The sequence below is a fragment of the Uloborus diversus genome, chromosome 7 (genome assembly GCF_026930045.1).
Source record: "Uloborus diversus isolate 005 chromosome 7, Udiv.v.3.1, whole genome shotgun sequence".
NCBI classification, from domain to species: Eukaryota; Metazoa; Arthropoda; class Arachnida; order Araneae; family Uloboridae; genus Uloborus; species Uloborus diversus.
In genome coordinates, this window is record NC_072737.1 from 29661461 (window position 1) to 29685475 (window position 24015).

General features: G+C 31.9%; 1 protein-coding gene across 1 annotated transcript in view; it reads right to left on the minus strand.

Annotated features, from left to right (window-relative positions):
* LOC129225567 (protein Skeletor, isoforms B/C-like) overlaps window positions 1-24015 on the minus strand; it is a 113507-nt gene that overhangs the window by 81895 nt on the left and 7597 nt on the right. The window contains exons 2-4 of the mRNA XM_054860013.1: window positions 21279-21431; window positions 5040-5112; window positions 96-204 (exon numbers count right to left, since the gene is read on the minus strand). Coding sequence (XP_054715988.1) covers window positions 96-204; window positions 5040-5112; window positions 21279-21431 — 335 coding nt within the window. The remainder of the gene's footprint in view (window positions 1-95; window positions 205-5039; window positions 5113-21278; window positions 21432-24015) is intronic.

The following is a 24015-nucleotide window of genomic DNA, read 5'->3' on the forward strand; positions in this document are numbered from 1 at the left end:
CATTGAAACAAATAAGAATTACATTAACAAATAAGAAAAGACAATTTTCCAGCATAAAACGTTAAAATAAAAAAAACGTAATTTTGGGTACTTACGGAAAATTTTCTGCACCAAACTGATATCCAAATGGTGTTTCTTAGAGTTTTACCAGCAGGCAGCCTTAATAGTAAATCTTTAAATCTGTACTCCTTTAGGGGAGTTTTTCTGAAAGATTTAAATTTAATGTTAGTATTTCTAACTTGATCAAACATAGAAAAGCAAAGTATTTTTTATCTAAATTTTAAACTTTAAGTAGTCAATCAAAGTAAATAGATAAACTGAAAAAGTGCTGTGAAGTGGCTTCAAATTTTATGGATTAGACAGTCAATCACTACAGGGCTCTTGTTCTCTCTGCATGTATAGTTAGTACAGTAAAACCTATTTAATCCGGATCCTCGTAATCCGAATGTCCTCTGATCCGAAAGCAGTAGTGATGTATTGTAAATGAAATTAATCTTCCTTCCTCCATCGAACGTGCTGCACAGATGACATAAATGGATGCCTCACTTGCCAAATCGACTAATTCCATAAAACAAAAAGTAAAGAATAATTACGAAGAAGATGGTGTTATCCATAGGGAGTAAATAGGCCCTTGTGTTACATTTTCTGCAACCCCTATTTAGAAATACACTGCACTAAAACTTTAATATAAATTTACATGCTAAGCATTGATAAAGCACTATTAAAGCAGAAATGAGTATTTTTTTTTTCTAAGTGGAGTTAATCGATTTGGCGATTGAAGCATCCAAATGTTGGTTCTCATTGAATGCAAACATTATGCACAGTAGTACCGTACAGTATTGTACATTTGTGATATAATTTGTGTTCACCGATTTATTGTATATGTTACCGTTAAAATATATAATGCAGTTATTTTATAGAATACCTAGTTATTCCATGAAATAACTGATCGTGTCCGTTAAAGTGTGTAATATGTTATTAATTTGACACTTTAACTAGTTATTCTATGAAATAACTAGTTATTCTATAAATTAACTAATGAGAGACAGTTAAAATGAAAAGGAAGCAGTTTATCTAATTTATGCAGCGTAGAAGTTATATTTATAGAAATGTACCATAAAATCATTTTTAACAACAAGGATTACTAAAATGACACTTGGAATTCAAAAGAAAATTATTTCTAAAAAAAACACATTTTCTGTTGACCCACTGGGTTTTACACGATCATTTTGAGGGTAACACAAGGGGAGGAGGTAAATGTATTTGTCGTGCAAGATATATGATATAGATTATTTTACACTTTAACGGGCTGCAGATCGTTATTCTATGAAATTACTAGTTAAACCAAGAAATACAAGAGAGTTTTACACTTTAACGGACACGATCAGTTATTCCATGAAATAACTAGGTATTCTATAAAATAAAGAATTTCATACTTTAACGGTAACATATACATTCCATGTTTCTATTGTACCTCTATGTATTTGATTTGGGTGCAACTTTTTCAGATTTTTTAAAGAAATATTTCCTATTGACAAATGACTATAAAACATTGTATTTAGGTGAAGTATGTGACAAAGAAGCACCTGGTGACCGTAACTCAATTTTGATGAAAAGTGCAGATACCACTTTTGTGCTTAGCACGACAGATTTTGCATTTTAAATGCATTTTTCTCCAATCTGTAGTATTTATGATTATGTTCTGCACAAGGCATGTGAAAAGCTTGATACGTTTTATAATCCGAACTATTTGATAATCCGAACTTTCCTTCGGTCAAAATTAGTTCTGTCTAAATAGGATCCATTTTAATTATTAAATGGCACAGTGTGGTGTTCCCTGCGCGTCTGCAACTAGAAGCCTTCACTGAAGTAAAGGTTACTTGTAAGGAACTTAGATTAGGAAACACAAGAAAATTGACTGAATTCAGAGTCGAATAAATGTTATGCTTGGTGAAACGTTTTTATTTTGATCTAAATACGTGAAAATTCATACTAAGGACACGACAAAAACATTTCTGTGAATCTTTATCCCGGAGGAATAATCGATTTAGATTAATTATCCATCATCATGTAATCATGTCAATGAAGAAAAAACAACATCAAACCACAGACGAACGTGTCCTTTCCGGTTGTGTGCATAGGCCGATCTGAAAACGTTATTTACGGTCGGAAACCTTTGGTTACGCATTTAAATTCAAATCGTTTGTGTACATGATTTATGGAAAGAACCTCTATCACAATAATTACATTCAGGTTAATTGCAAATGGATTGAAAGATGGTCATTCAAGCGATAACGATGGTTAGTTTGTAACATAAAATAAAAGTGCCAAATTGGAATCTTCAGAAAAAAATGTATCGGAACATCAAAATTACATAGCGTTGTGTTACTTTTAATTATTTAACAAATGTTGCTTGGCTACTAAATGATGGAGTAATTTGCCAATGAAATCACAAAACACTATGCTTAGAAAATATAAATCACAAAACTACAGAGCAAGCGAAAATAATATAATAATGTGTGGTAAAATTAATGCTAAGGAAATTTAATATAAAAAAAGAGAAGTTAAAGAAGAATATGTATTTTCTAATTGGCATTTAACTAATTATGTGGCTATTTCCTCATTTTTTTGAACTCTAGCTAACGGTAATACTGAAGTATTCTTTTTTACATTTTACAACTAAGGATATTTAAAGAATACAAAGTGCTACAAGGTTAAAGAATGCAATAAAATTTAAGTTAAAGGGAAGAAAAGTAAAAGAAGATTATGTATTTTCTAATATTTTTTTGAGTAATTATATGATAATCTCTTTTTTTTCTGTCTTATTAATACAATTTTAGCTAAAAAGATATAGGTCACACTGAGATCGGAAGAATGGCAATTGAATTGAAGAAGAAATTGAGAATGGCACCATAAGGGGGTTTGGAGGGTTACTACCCTTGAAATTACGGTTTTAACACATATTGCCTAATATGACTTTATAACCATGTAGGAACGAAACCCTCACTCCCTACCCTCCCTAGAAGCTAAATTATGGTTCTTTAGTGCCTGGCGTAAAGCTAAAAGTCGTCTAAGTTTTCTCAGAACCATGAAAGGTGAATACGTAGAAGTGTATTAATGCTTCATAACATTCATTCATTTAAAATACGAGGGCCATCCTCGAAATCGCTTCAGTGGCTTGCCTGCCTTCTCTGTTGCAAGTTTCGTGACGCTAGCATTGCTATGTTGTTTCTGTGGCAGTTCATAATGTTTTAAAAAATTGAGAACGCCGCCAGTTGTGAAACATTAAAGAAATTATGGCGAGCAATACAAAATCGACGGAGAGTTCTATTGTCTGATGGTGTCATTCTCCTCCATGACAATGCAGGCCTCATGCAGCGGGGATAACACAACAACTTCTGCAGCAATTCAATTGGGAAATATTCGACCATCCACCGTATAGCCCGGACTTGGCCCCTTCAGATTTTCATCTCTTTACAAAACTTAGAGTTTTTGGCGGGAAAAAGATTTGACAGCGATGAAGAACTTAAAGAAGGCGTGACTACGTATTTCAATCGGCTAGCGGCGGAGGAATATGACGCTAGAATACAAAAACTCGTCACACGTTATGACAAATGCTTAAATTTGCTTGGAGATTATGTGGAGAAGTGGTTTAAGGTATGCTCTTTTCAATAAAAAATATTTACATTTGTTAATATTTACTTCTGTGTCTTTATTTCACAAACGGGTACTACTTACCGGATGGCCCTCGTATATTGAGATGAAGATAAAAATAAAGCTTTCTGGAAAAATCCGAAGTAGTTCTTTTTTCAATGAACTTTCTTCATCAGTGTAAGACTCCCAGTATAATTAAATATTCAAATTCATAACCAGCAGTGAAAAAAATTTACAAGACAATGTTTTAAAAAAGTAATTCTTTCAATATTTTCCTAGTAATCAAGTTTGGAAGAGTATGCATAGGACTGCCTTCGAATATCATTGAACAAAAAATTTGAAAAATAAATTTTTAGAAAAACAGATTTTATACAGAATTTATTGAAAAAAAATGCAAGGAAACACAGACCAGTAGCTTAGATTTAACACATGAAGTAATACTCCACTTAATAACATTTTTATACACATGCCATAGTAACAATTTAGAAATCAAAGTATTTTTTTTTATCCATACAATAACTTAGAAGATAATTCAACAGGCAGTAAATGCACTGATTAAAAGCATTTTACTGAATTTTGAAGATGGAATACTTTTCATACACACATAAAAAAGTAATTCAAATGTGATTAAATTTTAACGTAGCACATTATTAACGCACATTATTAACTTCGTTTCAAATATTTTGTTTGATGTATTGTTTGAGCTCAGTGTACTAAAGAGGTTTTTTTTGTACACTATTTGTACTAAAATACTATTTATTTTGCTTTTAAAGTACAGTACATACTGTACACTGATTATTACGTTGTTTTATCATAATTTAATGTTTGTAGGTGGCAGCACTGTCTGCTTTGTTTATGTTCTTTATTTATCTACCTACCAGGAACATATAACCTCAATCAGCTTAAACAGTTCACTAGTTCTTTTTATTAGTGTGTTCTGTTATATTTAAAGTTAGTTTTAGGTAATTAGTGAGTATGTGTAATATGTGAGTATATATAATAGTGAGTATAAACTATTTTTTACCTCCTTTTTTAAAAAGTTAAGAAATGGTGTAAACCTTGTGAAAAGCATGTCAAAAAGACTTAAAATGCTCATCAAGAACAAGGGAATGCATACTAAATATTCGATAATTATTTCACTGTTCGTTTATGTGTCTGTAGTTATGTAATCAATAAAGAATTTGCTTTTAAAACAGTCTTAGTCTAATAATTTGGCCAGCACTGCATCTAGGATAAAATTTAAAAATATTTCGGTCTCTTCAAGTTCATTATAAGCGAGTGTAACTGTTATATATATTTTCATGGGAAAGACATTTCATTTATCGACTAATGTTTTTATAAAGAGGCTTTTTCAATAACAAAAGACTTTCGAAAAATATACTCACTTTCCTTTTTCATCAGGTATTATAAAGCCAGATGTGTCTGGTTTTGATGAAGAGCCTCCCCAAAAGTAGGCATCTGCAAAGATATTTAATAACATTCATAGTTATATTTGAGATATTTAGTTTAAACAATAATAAGAAGAGAGTTGCTCATTAATTATTCAGTGTAAAGTTGTTTTCCCATAAAAATAATCCGAAAATTTTCAGTTTATTGACTAATGTATATCTTAAAGTACAATTTAATTGCCTTTCCCTATTCGATTTTAATTTAAAATTGCGTTTTAACAACTTCAAAAAATAACTTAAAACAGTAACTCCCGAGTTATTGAATGGTGCAATGAGCTGTGTACAATATTATCAGCTTTTTTTCTGTAAAATAAAAATTCGAAAAAGTATTTGATAACCTTACCGGCAGAACATGCACGTTTATTTACTTTTTTTTTAAATTAAAATATGCTAAAAAATTTGAAGTACCGCAAAGTTAACAGTCATAACTCAAAGCCACCCTAGATGATAGAAACTTGTTCAGTTTACCAAATAAAAGGGTATAGATTAATTAAGCAAATTAATACTAAACGATGAAAATTTTGCATTCAGAAATTAATTTTTATTTATTTTCATTGACAGTAAAGGATAAATGTCCAAAAAATTTCTGTACGTTTAACGCTTTTTAACAAATAAAATACGTAAAGTTTTGTACTTCATTAAACACTTAAGCACATTAATAAAAAACGAGGAAAGAATTTTCATTCAGAAATTAATATTTATCGTAAGTATTTGCGTTGGTAGCAAATGCTAAATATCAAAAAAATGTTGTTTGAAAAAAAAAATAACAAATCAGGTACGCAATGTTTTGATCTCGAAGATACTCTTTTTAAATTATATGCTACTTTACTTACTGAAAAACTAAGCATTTAAAAAAAAATAACCTTAGGAATATGTATTAGAAACTAGTTCTAAATTATAAAACACCGAAACCTAATTCTACATTGGATACTGAAGCCCATTAGTTAAATTAGCTGGTATACAAAAAACGAGCACATAAAAATTTAACAACATATTTTTAAATCTTTTTTTTTCATTAATAATTCATATTTATAAATAATTTTTGACAGAAAAGCATGGTGGAAAAAGAAAAAGATATCTATAACAGAGCTTTATAAAACTACTAGTGATCGTATCCTTCTTCATTATGACAAATTGTTTCAGCCTAAAGTAACAAAGATTATGATCCTAATTATATCGCTACCTAATATATCTCTACCTTACAAAGTAATTGTTATTCTTAGAACGCTTTCAGAATGCATTACCAGGAGCATAAGATCAGATACATAGCTAGGGACATACATGTTCCGATTAAGTAATGATGTTAAAGGATTAATCAATTATACAAATTGCCTGCTTTTGAATAGTACAAAATGATTGGCTCACTATTAGTTTAAGAAATAGATTTCTGGTTGAGTAATTGAAGTGATGGTTTAGATTTTTCACAGTTCTACATATTAGTGCTAGGAAACGAATTGTTACTATTTTTGTATCTCACTTGCAGATTTCCAGTCTCTCAATAGCTGGCCGAAAAAGATAATCTCTTAAGGTGAGTTAGTACCTTTAAACCTTTTTAAAAAAATATTTTTCAGTTTTTATGTGTTTGAAGTATTCAAAGACAGAACTTTCTTACTACTCCAAGTTCTTGTTTCTATGTAAATTGAAAATAATTCACTTTAAATATTAGTGGGAAGAAATATATTAAAATGTATTTATAACTGCGATTTTCTCAGAATGGCAATTTTAAAAACTCATATTCCTTTTCTAGAAAACTACTTCAGGTATTTCAAATTTGCAGCACATATTATTTATTTGCTTTTGAAAATTTAGGTTCACACTTTTTCTAATCAGCTGATTCTATGCTCAAAATCAGCCTTTTCCATTAAAAAAATGAATATTAGTTAAAATACATTAAATTATGAAATTCACAGAATTCTCATACAATTTCGCTTCAGTGGACTTTAAGATATATATTGAAACCACTGTGAAAATTTTAAGTTTTATATCATTAAAACGTTTTGAGAAAAAGGTGCATAAGTATTAGCAATTTCACGTAACGGGTATAAATGGTGACTAACTTTAATCACTCACGAAAAGAGACTTTAAACAAAAAAAAAATTACATCACTTTTTTACTGTGATCTTGAAAAATAGTACTTTTACAAGAAAGTTAGCCCACTTTTACTTTTATCGAGTTGCGAAGAGAAAGAGAAAAGCTTTTTTCGGTTTCTTTTCTTTTTTTTCTTTTTCTTTTTTTTTTTTTTTTTGAAACTTGCCAGTCTATCTCGCTGCGTTAATAAACAGTGCACGATTGGGATTTATTTTCTTATTTTCTGTTTACGAAAAAAACATGCTTCGGTTCTCCCATAATGTAGGTCGACCAGTGAATAAACCGTCCTTAAGCCCAATTTCAATATCGAAAATTTATAACTTTATTAAACATTATAGTATTTGACACATCTGAATAAAAACATTTTGATTATTGTTGTTGTTGCTTATCCTCCAGTAGTCTGGCGAAGTCAGACGAGGTCCATCAGACCGTTGACCTTGAGAAAATCGAGGGCCAGAAGGGGAGATGAATAAATGTCCTCTCTAGAAAATCCCAAACATTCGAGGATATGTTTAGGAGAGGCCTGCTCAGTTTTACATTTAGTGCAGACCTCGTAGATGTTATTGTCCTCGAAAAACGAGAGACCCTTTATGTGGCTGCTCGCTAGTCTTGAGTTTGAAAACATTTAGGTTGATAGTGTTTTTTTTTTTCTCTCTTTTTTTTTATATATATATATAATGGGAGAAATTTTACGACTACGCGCCAGGCTGGATTTGGGGGAGGGGGAGTAAACGAAAAACGTGCACCTACACAGTGACTGAAACCCCAAATTAGTGAACAAGCATAGCATTTTCTTGTCGTTTTAGTTTTGGAAACATATAAAAGGAATTTACTGCTGCTAATTCATCTAAAAAACAGTTGAAGTCTTTTTTTTTTTTTTTTTTTTTTTTCAAAATTTTAGCTGTTAACTTTCTAGGATGTGTCTATTTACCTCTCGATCCACCCTACACCCAACCCGAAAGTCTTAATAACACCCTGAAATATTTAACCTATTGAAGAGGTAGGACAGAGTGGAAAGATATGTGAGAACAGTAAAACAAATGAAACTTTATTAATCGTTTAGCTTACTACAAAATGCCCGAGTATTTACAAATTGGGTTTACGTACTAAAGACTGTACATTCGGTACGCTGTACATTGGCAAGAAACATTGTCTTTCATTATTAAGCCATTTTATTAAAATTCTACGTGAGCATAAAATCGTTCTCAGCATTATTCAGTTCAGGGAATTCTATATTTTAATAAATAGCTCACCGGAACTATAAATTACTATGACATTTATGGGGAGAAAGGGTGAAATTAGCGTCCATTACCGTCCACAAATGGATAAACTAAAGAAAAAATGGCTTTCGAAAATCATCTGCCAATCGCATAACTTTCGCCACACCAAATAAACATGCTAATGATCTTATCATGCATTGTTTAAAGGTTAAAATGCTTCCCACCAAAATCAGGAAGCAACCTTTACGGCCTAATTTATAAAAACATATTACTTTCATTAGATAATGCATTTTTAGTATTAATCACTTCAACGTTTTGAAAGGAATAATGTTCTTTTTTTTTTCAGCACTCTTCTCATGGCTCTAGTTTTACAACCCAAAAAATCATGTTGACGTTGCTTTAAAATTTACAGTCCATTTAATGCACCAAAATAGCCTGATTCGTTTGAGTATCGAATCTACAAGCTTCTGGAGTGCATTTATATCAAGAAAATACCATGCATTGGCTATGCAGCTTTTTAGGTCTTGTAAATCAGATGGAAGAGGAGAGTGATGTCGGATGAATATGTCCACCATATCTCATACATTTTCTATGGGTTAATATCTGTGCTATCCGGTAGCTAGGCAAAGTGTTGGAAGTCAGACCGATGCTCAGTGAACCAATTTTCAACGCTTCTGCCACGATGCGCAGTTGCATTATCGTCCATGAAGTTTCCGTCGTCATCAGGATAAAAATGCAACATTGCAGGGTGCACTTGATCTGCCAGCATAAATACAGTAAGCTTACATAAGTACATTCATTCAGGTAAGTACAGTCATTCAGTATGCCAGCTAGCTTCTAGTCACTTCAATTATTTTAGTACATTTGACTTCAAAAATAACGGTCAAGTTCTGTACTTCCCTGGCAAACCAACGAAATAGGTTTTCTACTCTTTATTTTAGAAAATAAAATAGCTATATTGTGCTTAGCTCATTGAATCATTTAATATTTCTTAACTAACCATTTTGAAGTTATTTCTAAAGTTGTTGAAAATGCTCTTCTTACATTGTAATATTCTATTCAAAATTATAAAATGTATAAATTTCGTTGGGTTGTGATGTACAAAGGAGGAGCTTTTATTCATTCAACCATTCATTCATTCTCACTCATTCATTCATTCATCCATTCTCACTCATTCATTCATTCATTCTCACTCATTCATTCATTTTTCTATTTTCATTTTATTTAATTATTAAAATTTTTTGACTGCCTTAAACTTACACTATTTTTATTAAAATAATTTATTTTGCTACACTTTTCTCACGTCGGGAATCAAAGTCGCCTCATATGGCTGTACAGATGTGAACCAGAATAATAACTCATTTTATATGCATTTAATAATGTTTATTTCTTAGTTTTGAATAAGTAGGCAATACTTATGGAGCTTTTCTTCCGTTTTACATAAAACTATTTACATATGTGTATTAAAGCTTAAAGTAGGAAAAAAAGAAGGCTCAAGCGTACCCCGAGTGACTCTAGTTAAGGGTGATTAAAATTAAAATATACCGTTTTACTTTCTGAAAAATCTATAAGTAATCGATTCCGTGAATATCGGATCCACTACCACGCATTTATTTTCATGAAAAATTCAAATATTTTTAAACAACAAACAGATTTTGAAATGATGCTTTCACTACAAGTTTTATTCAAATTGATCATACTCATTATCATTTACCACATTCAATATGTCATCTAAATACAACAGCGGCCATTTATTTACTCAGCATTACCCTAATCACTTTCAAACAAGGAAAAATTAAAAAATGGGTTATTTCCGATGTAAAAAGAAAACTAACTGCCCCGAATCACGCCAATTAATGAAAACTGATCATATCTAAGGTTAAGTGGCAAGAAGAATCGGTTAGAAAGCGAGTGAGTTATGACTTTGGTAATCACTAGCGGTTTTTTACATTCGATGTTTTTTTCCTTGGTGTTGTAACATAAACCTAGTGAAATAAGGCTACTGGAATAGATATTCAACGGGAATATATAATGAAGGTACTAATTTATTTAAAAAATAATAACCTTGTTAATGAAACGTAAACAGCAAGTAAGGAAATATTGTTTAGAAGTTTACTGGAAGATTTTTTTCAAGAAATATTGCACGAGAGTGCTGGTAGTAAAGTATTGGGTTCATAGGTTTTTTCATAATAATGGGTAAAGAAATATACTGCATATCATTCAGTTTTAAGTAAATTAAAATGTCTATACGTAAAAGACTTCATTTTTGTCTGCATCTGTGTAAGCTCTCTGTACAAATTCACATTTCCCCGATGGATTTACACAAAATTTGGCTCAAAATTCAATAATCCCCTAAACTGAAAGAGTTGTAAAGTTCCCTTTTTTAAATTCAAACATGGTTTTATGACAAAAAAAAATAATGAAATGGTTTGATACATGCAAGCGTTACTTCATCTTAAAGCGGTAAAAAAAGCTGCTTAAAATGAAATTTTCTGAACATTCTGCATGACACAAAACTTGTGCTATTGCTTCAATTATTTTAATGAGATAAACAAATGTTGAACAAATTTAAAACATATATTTTATGTTTCTTCTTTTACCCAACTTATGATGATTGCGATCAAATTTATAGCTCAATTAAAATTTTGAAAGAAGAAAATTTAAACGGATTTTTTTTTTATTAAAAATACGATTTATGATTTAAACACCAAAGACGGTTAATCTATATAAATAAAACAAAGAATATGTGTGTATGTTCCCTATACAAATCCACATTTTTCGTCGGATCTGGACCAAATTTGGTATGGAGGTACTTGGAGATTTTCGAACGTCAAAAAAGAACCGAACCGTTCTGATTTTAATTTTAGGGCCCGAAAATGTCATAAAATGGATCATTCTACCCGAAATAATTATTCAATCTCTTTGAGTCAGGTCCCATTCGAAAGCCCGCGAAAAACAACCATATATTTCATTCATTTCCTTCGAATTTCAAAAAAAAGAGTGTAAAATCACCGGGAAAAAATTAAAAAGCACTGGTAAACCTAAGGAACAGAAATTTTAAATCGGAAAATTATCGTGTGCGCGATCTCATTTTAAATAAGCGTTCAGAGGGTTGCCACTTTTTTTTTTCCTCGGTTGTGACTGAATAAAATTTTGTTTTTGTTTTGAGGTAAAAATGTTCTCTTTTGATTATTATTTGGCGATTTATCTTCTTTCCTTTTTTTAAGGATTTTAGTTGAATTTTTGGAGGGTTGCGTTTAATTTTTTCGGAAACTTTTGGTTTGCCGTTTTCTTTCTTTGAGAATGATTATTTTGACGGGAAATTTTGTAGTATTTTTTTTCTCTAAATGAAGCCTGATTGTTGAACATGCGTCACTTGACATAATTTTTATATTCGAGGTAGACCGTGCAAAGCCGGGCAATGCAGCTAGTACTCCTTCAAATATGTTTTGAGTATTTATGCATTCATACTCACTATTTCACACATCAGGTCCGAAATCCCTGGAGTGACAATGAAAATGTCCTTGACACTACACTTGGGTATACAGCTCCATTTTTTAAATATGTTTTAGCAACTGCATTTGACTGTAAAATTGTAAAAACATGCGTTTGGGTAGAGAGGAGTAAAAGGTTGTAACTGAACTGAAATTTAGCGTCTGCTTCGTGAATCGTACAAAAATAATAAGACTTTCTAACATAGTTTTAACTTTTAAAAAGAAGAACGTCATTAGGGGGGAAGTAAGAGTAATTAATTGATTAAGGTAGACAAGTAAGATAATGGGTGAGGAAGGGACGGAAAGAAATAGTCCAATCTCAAGCTGGATTTCCATAACTTAGGCTAAGACAAAGCCAGAAATGAATTGGAAAATTTGCTGTTTTTAACATCATTTATAGCCACGAAAAGCAGTTTTTGTACTAGCTTCTGAAAGTTTGGCTGTAATACATAAATGCAGGATTAAAAAAAAAAAAAAAACGCTGTACTAGAGATGACATTTCCACTTCTTTTACTTCCACTATATAAAAAACTAGATCATCTTAGTGTCAGCCATCTTGTTTATAACGTATCAATAAATACGTAGCAAGATACAAAAAATCAGTAATCCAACGTCATAAAACACAAAAATTGCAAAATATTGCAGACACGTGTTTTGGTGTTACAAGGAACACCTTTTTCAATGCAAAGAAGTGTGAGCTTCTGGATAAAAAGGTGTTCCTTGTAACACCGAAACACGTGTCTGCAATATTTTGCAATTTTTGGGCTTTATGACGTTGGATTACTGATTTTTTGAATCTTCAGCACAAAGGTATTTATTCGTTCGTTACGTATCAAGATAATTTAAATTGTGCCGTAATATCGTATGTGATTTTTAGCGAATATTAATCAAATTACGGTAAGGAATCAAATCTTCATCGAAAATGTTTTAAAACAAAAATTTAGCTTTAAAATTTCATTCATTTTGTCAATTCATTTTTTTCACATAGTAAATAAATGGAAATAATCGAAAAATAAACAAAACTAATATTCATTCAATAGGATCATAATAATAATGTATCTAAAAAAATTAAACAGTAGAGACTATGGATAGTAAGAAATTTGAGATATATCTTAACTTCAAACTCATATGAAGCTAATTATGTTATAGAAACTATAGGGAGATATTGCAGTAAACATCTTTTTAGGTTTAAAAAAAAAGTTTTTCAAGGAAAAATGAAAAGTTAAAATTTATTGCAGAAGAGACAAATGTCAAAACTATGGTAGAATGCTTCAATAGGTGATTGAGTCTAGCTACTGCAAATTGATTAAATACATTTCTCAGAACAGATGTTTGAAAGTAAAAGAGATCGTCATAGCTAGATATTCTGCACAAAAATACTACTGAGGATCTTGCTTTCAGTTAAATTACAGTTCTCGGAAGTCGGCCAAGAATTCTTTGTAGATATTGTTGTTCTTTTAGCTCCTTGGAGAAGAAGGTAGAAAAGTATTTGCTCTGCCTGACAAACGTTGAAGCAAAAGAAGTAATAACATTGGAAAAATGCTTTCCCATCAAAATCGAATTTAGAAAAAAAAAAGTCCGAAAGTTTTGATTCAGCTAACTTTTTAAAGCACTGTAACAACCTTTTTAAGTTAGTCTCGTGTTTATTTCATAACATTTAAACTTGTATACATTGAAGATTATAATGGTTTTTAAGAAATATAGATCTAAATCTGAATTGAATACTTGAATAGTATTAAAGTATTCCTTAAATAATATTAAAATATTACTTAAATATTATTAATATATTGATAATAAAATAAAGTAAATACTTAGATATAAATAAAAAATGTTCCTCATTAACTAAATTCTGAACTATTAAGCAAAAATAACCTTTTCATCTAAACCAGTTCAAATTACTTTCACATTTGCTACAAGCGCAAATGATGCTACTGGAAGATATTATCATAAATTATGTCTCAAATACATTTAGAAATTCTTAATAGTGTCATCTGAATCAATAAACGTTCTATAATCCGTATTGTATTAAATAGAAAAATGTTAATCCATTCAACACGCAGATGAAAAATGAAACCTAACATGACCGCTGATTGGTGAAAGCTTTGCCAAACACTTATCGCCACCGTTCTTGAAATAGGATTACACACAGTGAGTATAGGCTTATACTTAAAACAGTAAAGTCATCTAAATTTACACACTACAATCTAGCCTTCATATGTAATTCTCTCGAGTTAAATTCAACTATATGTAGTCTGGTTTTACGCTAACCTTGCAATAAATCATGAATGTTAGAAAGTTACTGTTCTTAATGCGATTATACGTAGGCTGTTCAATAAGTAATAAGACTAATTTTACTGCGACGAAACCACTCATCGAAATGTTAATTCCTGTGGCATGAGAAATTCTGTTGTCTGTATTAAAAAAACCTATCGATAGTTGGCACGTACAGACTCATGTTCCTGAGTATCACGTGATTGAATTGAAGCATGTTGGCGATCGCCTACAAGAAATAAGACTAATTTTACTGCCGCAAAACCACTAATTGGAATGTTAATTTCTGTGGCACGAAAATTGTTTGTTGTCTGTATTAACAAAACCTATCAATAATTGGTGCGTACAGACTCATGTTCCTGAGTATCACGTGTTTGAATTGAAACTTGTTGGCGTTCGCCTACAAGAAGTAGCCAGTTGTCAAAATGGAAGCGTCGTTGGAACAAAATTATGCAATTAAAGTTCGTTTTCGTCAGCAAAAATCAGCATTGGAGATCTTCGATGTGATACGTGAAGTTTTCAACGATAAAGCAATGTTTAGAGTAAGTCCTTTATGCTGGCAAATTCCTTATAAGGAAGGCAGGCAGAATGTGGAAGATATTGAACGTGAGGGACAACCTTCAACGTCCATTAGAGACAATGATCAACACTGCTGCTATTATTATCAAAGGGAAACGCAGAATTATTTTACATCAGTCAGTTCTAGGTGTTTCCTCAACTTAAGAAACCATCACGAGGCAAACATTTTGAAAGCAACAAAGCATGTCTAAACTCATCGGCGGCTTTGAAATAGCTCTCACAAACTTAACGTTCACAAGTTTTAAAGACGTGGACAGAACGTTGGAATAAAGGCATTTAGTCCCGCAGAAGTTATTCTTAAAAAACCATGTAAATTATGACGATTAAAGTTGTTCTGTATTTTTTATAAATTTAGTCTTATTACTTTTTGAACGGCCCTCGTAGTTATTAATTATTAATTTATTATTTTATTGTTTAATTCACTGTTTGATTTCTAAAGTTGCTAAACAAACCTTTTTACGGACCACAAACAAATGTGAAGGAAAATAAGCAATCACAAACTTTTCATCTAAATTTTTCACCCAATCAGGTTTAATTACTACAGTGGTTCCCAATATTTTTGGGTCCACCACCCCCTTCTAGCAGTTTACTGACACCTAATACCCCCTCCTAGATTTTTCCTTGAAAAAACTGTAAGTTGGAGCTAATAAATATCGATGCTATTGGAAAAATGGCCTAATTTTAAATCGAAATAACATGTATATAATATAAAGCAATTTTTTCCAATCACTCTTTAAAAAAAATAGTAATAATACGTCGTAGGTTAGTAAAACTACATTTTTCATTTTTTTTCAAAACGAACTGGTAGATATTTGGAGGGAAATACTAAACAGAGATCATTGACATACTTCTAAAAAAACAGAAGTAATATGTTACGAAATTATTTTTATATAAGAATCTGGGGGAATTAAAAATACCGACACATAAACTTAAAAAAAAATGAAAGTGCATAAACTCGTCGACGAATGATGAAAAGTTCTTTAAGGTTTAACCGAAGTGTGAGAAGGAAACTCCTGAATAGGAATTCGCTTCTTTTTTATTTTTAACTTGTGGTTCCTTGTTTGAACTCTAAACGGTTGGATTCCCTCACGTTTTCAATTTCGATATTTTCTAGTCTTTTATTATTATTTTGTCTCTTAAATACTTATCGCCCCTCACGAGTTTATCACCCCCTTGAGGAGGAAAATCGCCCTCTAGGTTTTGAACCACTGCGTTAATAAATTTGAACTTGGTAAATGGCACAAGGTAAGCTTTTTCTGAAAAATCACGTCCCATATGTAAATCTTAAATGATATCCTTATTGGAATTTACTTATTCAACCATCCGTTAAATTTTCACTTCATTTTTCTATTCTACAACTAATTACTTAAATGCGTACTATATATTACAGACTTAATTCAAGCAAGCTTTATTGATGCAAGCATCCCTCTCTTGCATTATTTTCCAACATTTTAGCTATGAGTATTAGTTATGCCTCTGGCACAGTTTGAAATTCCTGTATGGTTCCAGAAACTTCTCTTTTGAAAAAAAAATATATTTATGTCTCAGCATGGTTCGTTAAAGATTGTTCTCAGCTGAACACAGCATTTGGCTAATTTTTCTGTTACTGATCTAAAAGCGTGTATAATTTTGTAGGACAACGAAAAAACTTGATTTATTTGCCTTGTACATGAATACAGTCTGAGGCAAAACGACAAGGAGTTCTAGGACAACAAACAAAATAGCTCCTTTGTCTCCAAACCTATCAAAACTATCCTAGTTATAATTCTACCATGTTAATATGTATAAATCTGAGTAAAGAACCCCGATGGGAGGTCACCGTGACCTCTTTATTCAGCAAACTTTCTCTGACGATTCGAAAAATTTGTGGATATAATTGCAATATTGCAATTTTTAAGTGCCCGAGTAATCACTTTTCCTTAGATGTTCTTCTGTGCATACCTATATTTTACGATTCGGCAAAACTTGGAATTCCTTTCAACACCATTGAGAATTTCGGCTCTTCCAAAAATTTATACTCAGGGCGTCCATTAATCTGAGGATTGTTATAACCCCCCCTCCCCTCCCTCCTTTCCTACCTGCGAAAAACTTTGATGGAGACGCTGGACACATCTGTGATTAGACAGCCTTTAAATATTCATTTTATTAATCGGCGCGGAGACCGTAGGATACCGGTTCTTGTATCTTGTACTTTAGTGATATTTATAGTTCTTTTTTTCTTAATTTGATAATTAAAGACTAGTTAAATTCGATCATCAAGATCACAAGTTAGGCTTATACAAGCTAGGTAATCTCAATTGTGCGCACAAATTTAAATTAAGTGTCTATTTTCTGAGTTTTTACTAACAATGAATGTGAGATTTGGAATAAAGAAAGCAAGAATCAAAATATAGATGCCTCGGTTTCCAAATCGATTAACTCCGTTTAATTGAAAAAATCCTCATTTCTGCTTTAATAGTGCTCAATCAATGCTTAGCATGTGAGTTTATATGAAAGTTTTGGTTCAGTACATTTCTGATCCTATGATGGCAGAAAATGTAACACGAGGACCCATTCACTCCTATCGATAACACCATCTTCTTCTTAACTTTTCTCTACTTTTTGTTTTATGGAGTTAATTCATATGGCAAGTGAAGCAACCATATAATGCCCCAGAATGATAATAAGCTGTGACTTCTTTGATTAGAGGAATTTCAAGATGGCAAGTGTTTTAATTGGGCGAAAGTTGAATCTAGTCAAGACTACCATTTTAAGGGTGTCGTCAACACATTACTGTATAAATTTGTAAGTATCTCCTAGCGTGGTTGTAAAATAGATATTTTGTTATCATTTAAGGTACTAAATTAGGATGGGGATACTAGTCAGATAAATTATTTTAAAATTTTGATTATTGTTCATCTTAGTAAGTCCTGCAGGAGTGTTTTAATTGTGACTGTGGGTGTTCGAAAAATTTCATTTCTCAAGGTGTTTTCAGGACCGCTGGTGAGTTATATTACAATCGTAAATAAGCTTCTGAGTTAGCTGTCAGCTCCCGATCAGAACTGACAGCGAAGCCGATAAAGACGCAAACTAGAGAGTATACTTAGCAGAAGTAAACTGTAATTAATTTTCAAAATCAGATCATTAAAATAATACGCTGCCTTAAAAAATTCCACTTCCCTATTTCAGCACTAATTATAATCTGATGGGAATGAAATTTAAATCATTTGAATTGCAATGCATCGCACATGTGCACAAAAGAGCGAGTTTTAAAAACAAACAATTTAGTTTTCTTCATTTTAAAAAGTAATTTTCTCGTAAATTTTGAGAATTTAGGGTAAGAATTTCTGCACGATTTTGATTGTCATACCAATCTAAAGATCTGATTTTTTTTTGATGTAAGATGAAATTTGTTTGAAATTTTTCAGTTGATTAGAGCGTACGTAATTATTGTTAAGAAAAGAAAAGCAACTCCGAGTGATATTTCTTTCTTCCTGTTTTTTTTTCCATTAAAAAAAAAGGCTCTGCTTGGAATTTTTTTTTCTTTTATTGGATGTTTGAAGGGGACGGAGTGTTGAAGGAGTGGTTTTTTGGACGTTATATTTTTCCTTTGCATTTTCATTTTTTTTTCTTTTTATCTATCATTTGATTTATTTTTTGTGCATTTTTTACCACTGATTCCCAATTTATTTGTGTTTTATATTTTCAGCCACTTTTCAATTATTGCAGAATTAATTCCCATCTACCATTGCAATCCCTTGAAAAAGAAATACTTACATTTAGCTATTTTATTTTGTCAATGCTTACAAAATCTCACCGGTAGAACCATTCAATCAGAGATTAAAAATTTGTTAAGTGAAAAGCTTACATTTTTTCTCTGAAATTAAACAAAAAATTTGTTTGTACTATGCCTCCAAGAAGAACACAAAGAACACAAATTGAAAAGCAAAGAGATGGGGAGACACTAAGCAGAATCGTTAGAACTCCGACCTTAAGCTATGCTAATTTGAATAAACATGAATCAAAGACATCAATAATGTGGTAAATCTTTCGATAAATTGATAAATCCTGCAAAAAGGAATACTTCAAGCAGATCTTGAAAACATCCTGTTATATTTTTATTGCTTAATACTATCGATAAACAGTTTTTTATTCAACCAAGCAAAAAATCCGTACTACACGCTTAATATTCAACTCATGGACTTTACATTAAGAACAGAAAATGAGATACGGAACCACTTCACTAGCGATATGATGCGGATCTTTAGTAGCCATCAAATTGCTGGGAATGCAATCTTGAATGAAAACGAGGTAAAAGGGGTTTTTGATAGACTTAAAGGAGATCAGAAAGGGGTGTTAAAAAAATACCTTCCTCGATTTTTTTCCCATATAGGTGATAATTTCTGAAGTAATTTTGTAAATAGACGTTTTAATCGATGAGGGTGAACTCACATGCTCTATACTCCTAGCTCCCCCGTACCTACTACTATACGTGGTTTAACCGTTTGGATGAGGCCCAGAGGAATTTTTTTTTTTTTTTTTTTTTTTTTTTTTGATTCAGACGAAAAGCCAAGAAACCTATGACCCAGCATCCCCAGAGGAGATTTGGAATGGAAACTTGGAGGATCAGTTTGGAGTTGTTAATAGCCGAACTGGAGACAGATGTCATCTCATTGAATTTTTGAGTCGAACCGCATCATGCTGGTGAGAAAACACCAGCAAGTGTTTTCTCGCCACGCACTCGTTGGTGAGAAAAATTTACTTTATGTACCAGTTTGTTGGCACTTTCAGCATCAATGAGATGCCATCTGCCTCCAGCTCGGTTATTCACCCGCCCAGTTTCCGGATTTCATAACCAGGCTGTCTGATATATTGCATGTAGTTAATACTGGTTGGGATTGCTTGTTTTCGTTCATGATACAGGCAACTTTTTTTTTTCTTTTTTGTAGAGCAGTGCAATCAAAACAAGTCCTTAAATAAGCAGACTTACTATTCTTAAAGATCAAATAAACTATGTTTTGAAACAATATTACATATAATTGCTCACAAGAAACAAAAAAATATATAAATAATTTGTCACATCATTCATTAGCAAAGAATTGGTCCACTGCCTTTTGTTTCAAACACATGCGGCGTTTAAATGAAGCCGCGTCACGCAAACCCTTAATCATTAATAGTTCAGGTGGAGTGATGTCGAACTGAAGCTCCAAGTATACGCCATGACTTTTGTTACACAGTGGAACCCCGATTTTACTCTTCCGGACGCACCAGTGATTTAAAAAAACGTTCCAAGCGGGAAAACGTAAAATCGGGGCGATGTTAAAAATCTAAGCATATTGTTTAAAAACCGACTATTATTTAATGTAGTAGTGAGAAAAATGTGTAATATTTATTTGAAGGGCTACGGAAAAGAACGATCAAAGTCCCTTTTTCTAAAAAACTCTGATGGTTAGCCTATGGGAACACGTAGATTATTACAGAAAGTATTCGAGAGAAATATTATTCAGGCAAGATTCATCATAGTGAGTGAGTTTTAACAGGGAAGAATGTTGCTAACTTAAAAACGATTCGAGATTTTAAGCTCACAAATGTAATGAGGGAAATTTTAGCATCGTGGACTATGATCATTCTTCCCCGTAGCCCTTCATTTGAGTTTTATTTTTAGATTTAATTTTATTTACAAACCGATCTGTACAAACATTTCTTCAAAGTTGGCTAAGAATCAATTGAATAACTGTGGGGACACCCTCGATTCTTTCTTGTGATCTTCTCTATTCCTCGTCTTCATCATTACTATCGAAAGCGGGTAACTGTAGGAATTAATGATGTGATGAGACGAAACATCCGTCACCAACTTTTGGAAAATGTTCAAGAAGAGTGTTAGCAACTCTAGTCCTCAATCGTAATGAAGGAAGATAGGATGAACAGAATAAATCCCTCTCGCTGACTACGGGCAATTAGACAGAACATAAATAATGCTCAAGCGGCTCCAAATTGCTATGAAACAAATTTATGTTGAAATTTATGCGAGTTTTGTATAGATGAAAAATTATATTTATGTGTTTGTAGAAAAACGGATTAAGCGGACTTTCTGAAAGAGGGTCTTTCAAAATCTAGAATACTTTAACATTGTCAGTATAGCCTTTTTCATGGACCTGCAGAAATTGCCATTGGCAGCGGGATAACGTACGAAACGAACAACGTAAAATCGAGTTCCACTGTATAACCACAAATCAGTCATTGCGCGATCAATTAGGAGTTGGTACACTTAGTTTAAAAAAAGCGAATGCCTCGCATGTTTAAAACTACGTTCATGTTATCATGTTTAAAAATTATTATTTATGTAAGCATAAAACTTTTTAGAAAACCTATAAATTTAATCCTGAGGTCCATATACAAAGACTGGATAAAAGAGGATGTACTGTTTTTATTGTCAAATATGTATTTATTGACTTTTATGCAAGCTACAAAAAATATCAAACCTAAATGAATATTGCGCATTTCTTTAAGAGCAATTTTTATCAGATTGTGAAAAACTTCCTTACCTGGTCCTTGCCCATCGTATGAAAATCCTTTAATGAAAATTGTTCGATCATCCACTGCATAAACGTCTCCCACAACGTCGTGAACGTAAGTTTTGAAAGATCCGATTTTTGTTCCGTAGTACGGTGCTGCAGATTCAGTAATACATATAAAAGCTGCAAAGATAAATTAGAAAAATAATTATTATAAAATAACTGATATTGTTTTAGAAGGTCAAAGTCATACAATTAATGTAATTTGCAGATTTTATGAAAATTGTTTCTTTTTTTTTCTACAGTATACACTCTCATTTTGGGTTCACAATTCAAAAAAATCTTACAAAAAATCAGACAACCTTTTTTACCGGTTGCTTTTTTTTTAACTTTCCCTGAAAGTTTATGCATACATACGTAGTTTCATTAAAAAAAAATGCTGAAAAATAAAGTTATCTGAACTACGTTGTGTTGCATTGACTCACATGAATAATCTATTCTCATTTCGGGAATAAACATTTAAAGAAAAAGAATCAGCAAAACTTTTTGTATGCAGTTACATTTTTTTTTCATTAACTTCTCTTCCCCCACCCCCTTTTTTTACGAGAAAAATATTAACTATAGAATGGTATTGAGTCGATACCTTTGTTAGGTATTTTTCCGGAAAATTCTTTGTACGCCTACATGTGATTTGCTTGCTTAGCTGATTTTTTTCGCTCAGAAATTTTAATAACTTTCAAAAACTCATTGTAAACAAAAACAAAACGTCATGTGCAAAAAAAAAATTCTTGCAATGATTTTTAAGCACTTTATCTTCAATTATTGAAACATTGACAGTTGAGAAATTTTTTTAAAATTTCTTCGCTTCAAATCGTTTTATTATTTTTTTTTTTCGGATTTCATTTGAGAGTGTTTAAAAATGATTTTTAACAATGATTTATTTATTTATTTTAAATATTATTTTCAATATTTTAATTTACTTCTTTTTATTTAAAACATAGGAAAAGTAAGCCTTTTAATAGCTGTTTCTATTGAATTGAAATATTTAACTTGATTATCATTTCATTAATCATAAACATTCTACCTTTTTTTATCTGCACAAAATATTTTGAGGTGTAACTAAGCATTAGATGCATTTTTAAAATGCAAACTGATTGCTTTGTTTTGTTACGTCTTTGAGATGCTAGAAATAATAAAGTGAGCACTCAAAGTTCATCAATAAACTCGTCTAAAATTATAGCTCTTTTGTCCCAATTAGGGGAAAATTTCGACATGCAACGGAAGCAACGAGGTGGAAATGTTTTAGAGTGAGGTCATAAACTGTAGTTTAAACAGTACAAACTAATTAAGAAGTATGGACATTTGCAGTATTCTTTGCCCCTTTGTGAAAACATTTGCGATTCAGACATCTGATCCCAGAAACAACAGTAAAATATCCTGCTCTTGTTCTCAGTCGACGATATTGTCTTTTAACACTTGTTCATAAGTACAAGCATCTGTTTTCCTAACGGTTTGACTCAATTACGTGATCTACAGATTCTTTAAACGTCAGCGGTTTTCTCTTAAAATATTGCTAAGTTAAAATCAGACAATTGAATTTTATGTATTTATTTATTTCTAAAACTCTGGGTAAATTGATCTTTAGTTCATTAGACCACAATCTCTCCAATATCTCTTGACAATACAATTACAAACCATTTACTGCAGAGCAACTGTCCAGATAAGCAGCGTCCATGATTTTTCCACATGTACAAAAAGTACTAGTTTGAGAATCTGGCAGGTGAAACATGTACAAACAAAAATTTAGACCAGGGGTTCCCAAAGTGGGAGCCGTGGTACCTTGGAATGTCGTAAGCTGAGATGAGGGGTGCGACGAAGTGTCCACGGTATCAATATACTATACTTGTGTATAACTTGTATATCAGTATACTTGAATGGTGTAATAAATAGACTTGGGTGTGTGAGAAAGTCACAACTCTTCAAAGGGTACCGCGAATCAAAAAAGTTTTTGATTTCCTGATTTAGACAATTGTGTCCTATTAAAGGTCTAAGAACAGCCAAGACTTGGGTGCTTGAGAAAGCCACAACTCTTCAAAAGGTACCGCGAATCAGAAAAGTTTGTGATTCCCTGATTTAGACAATTGTGTCCTATTAAATGTCTAAGAACAGCCACAGCAGCAACTCGAGGAAAATTTGGAGTGCAATATGACGTTCTGTAATTTCCCTGTTTTTGTTCCAGGGTGTATCCTCAACATCAGGCATTTTGGATACTTAAAAAATATTTCTTCAAGCATCAACATTTTTAAATATATTTTAATTTTAAACAAATATTTAAAATCACAGAATTTTCACTCAGTTTTATTTAGAATTATCACTAAAATCTTGTTAAACTATCACGATTGTTAACTACTAACCATCAAACTCTGTGCACCCATTTTGTAATCAAATGTCCAGATCACATTAATCACTCAAATGCGCTGCTCACTTAGAAGCATATTAAGTGGCTGCAGTTAGTGCATTGCCTAGAGGAAACCAAATCCGGACATTGACGTTTCTGAATAAACAGCATTCTCAACGATCTTGAAATCACATGAATTCGTCATGTAATTTCAGTCAACGCTGACCTCATCCTTGATAATAGAAGCAAATGGGAGCAGTGTCATTTGCGTAATTTTCTGTCTCTGCAAGAAAAACAATAAAAAAACTCGTTGACGAATGAATTTCTTGGTAGAAATAGGATTTTGACTTTTGACCAAACACATTCTCG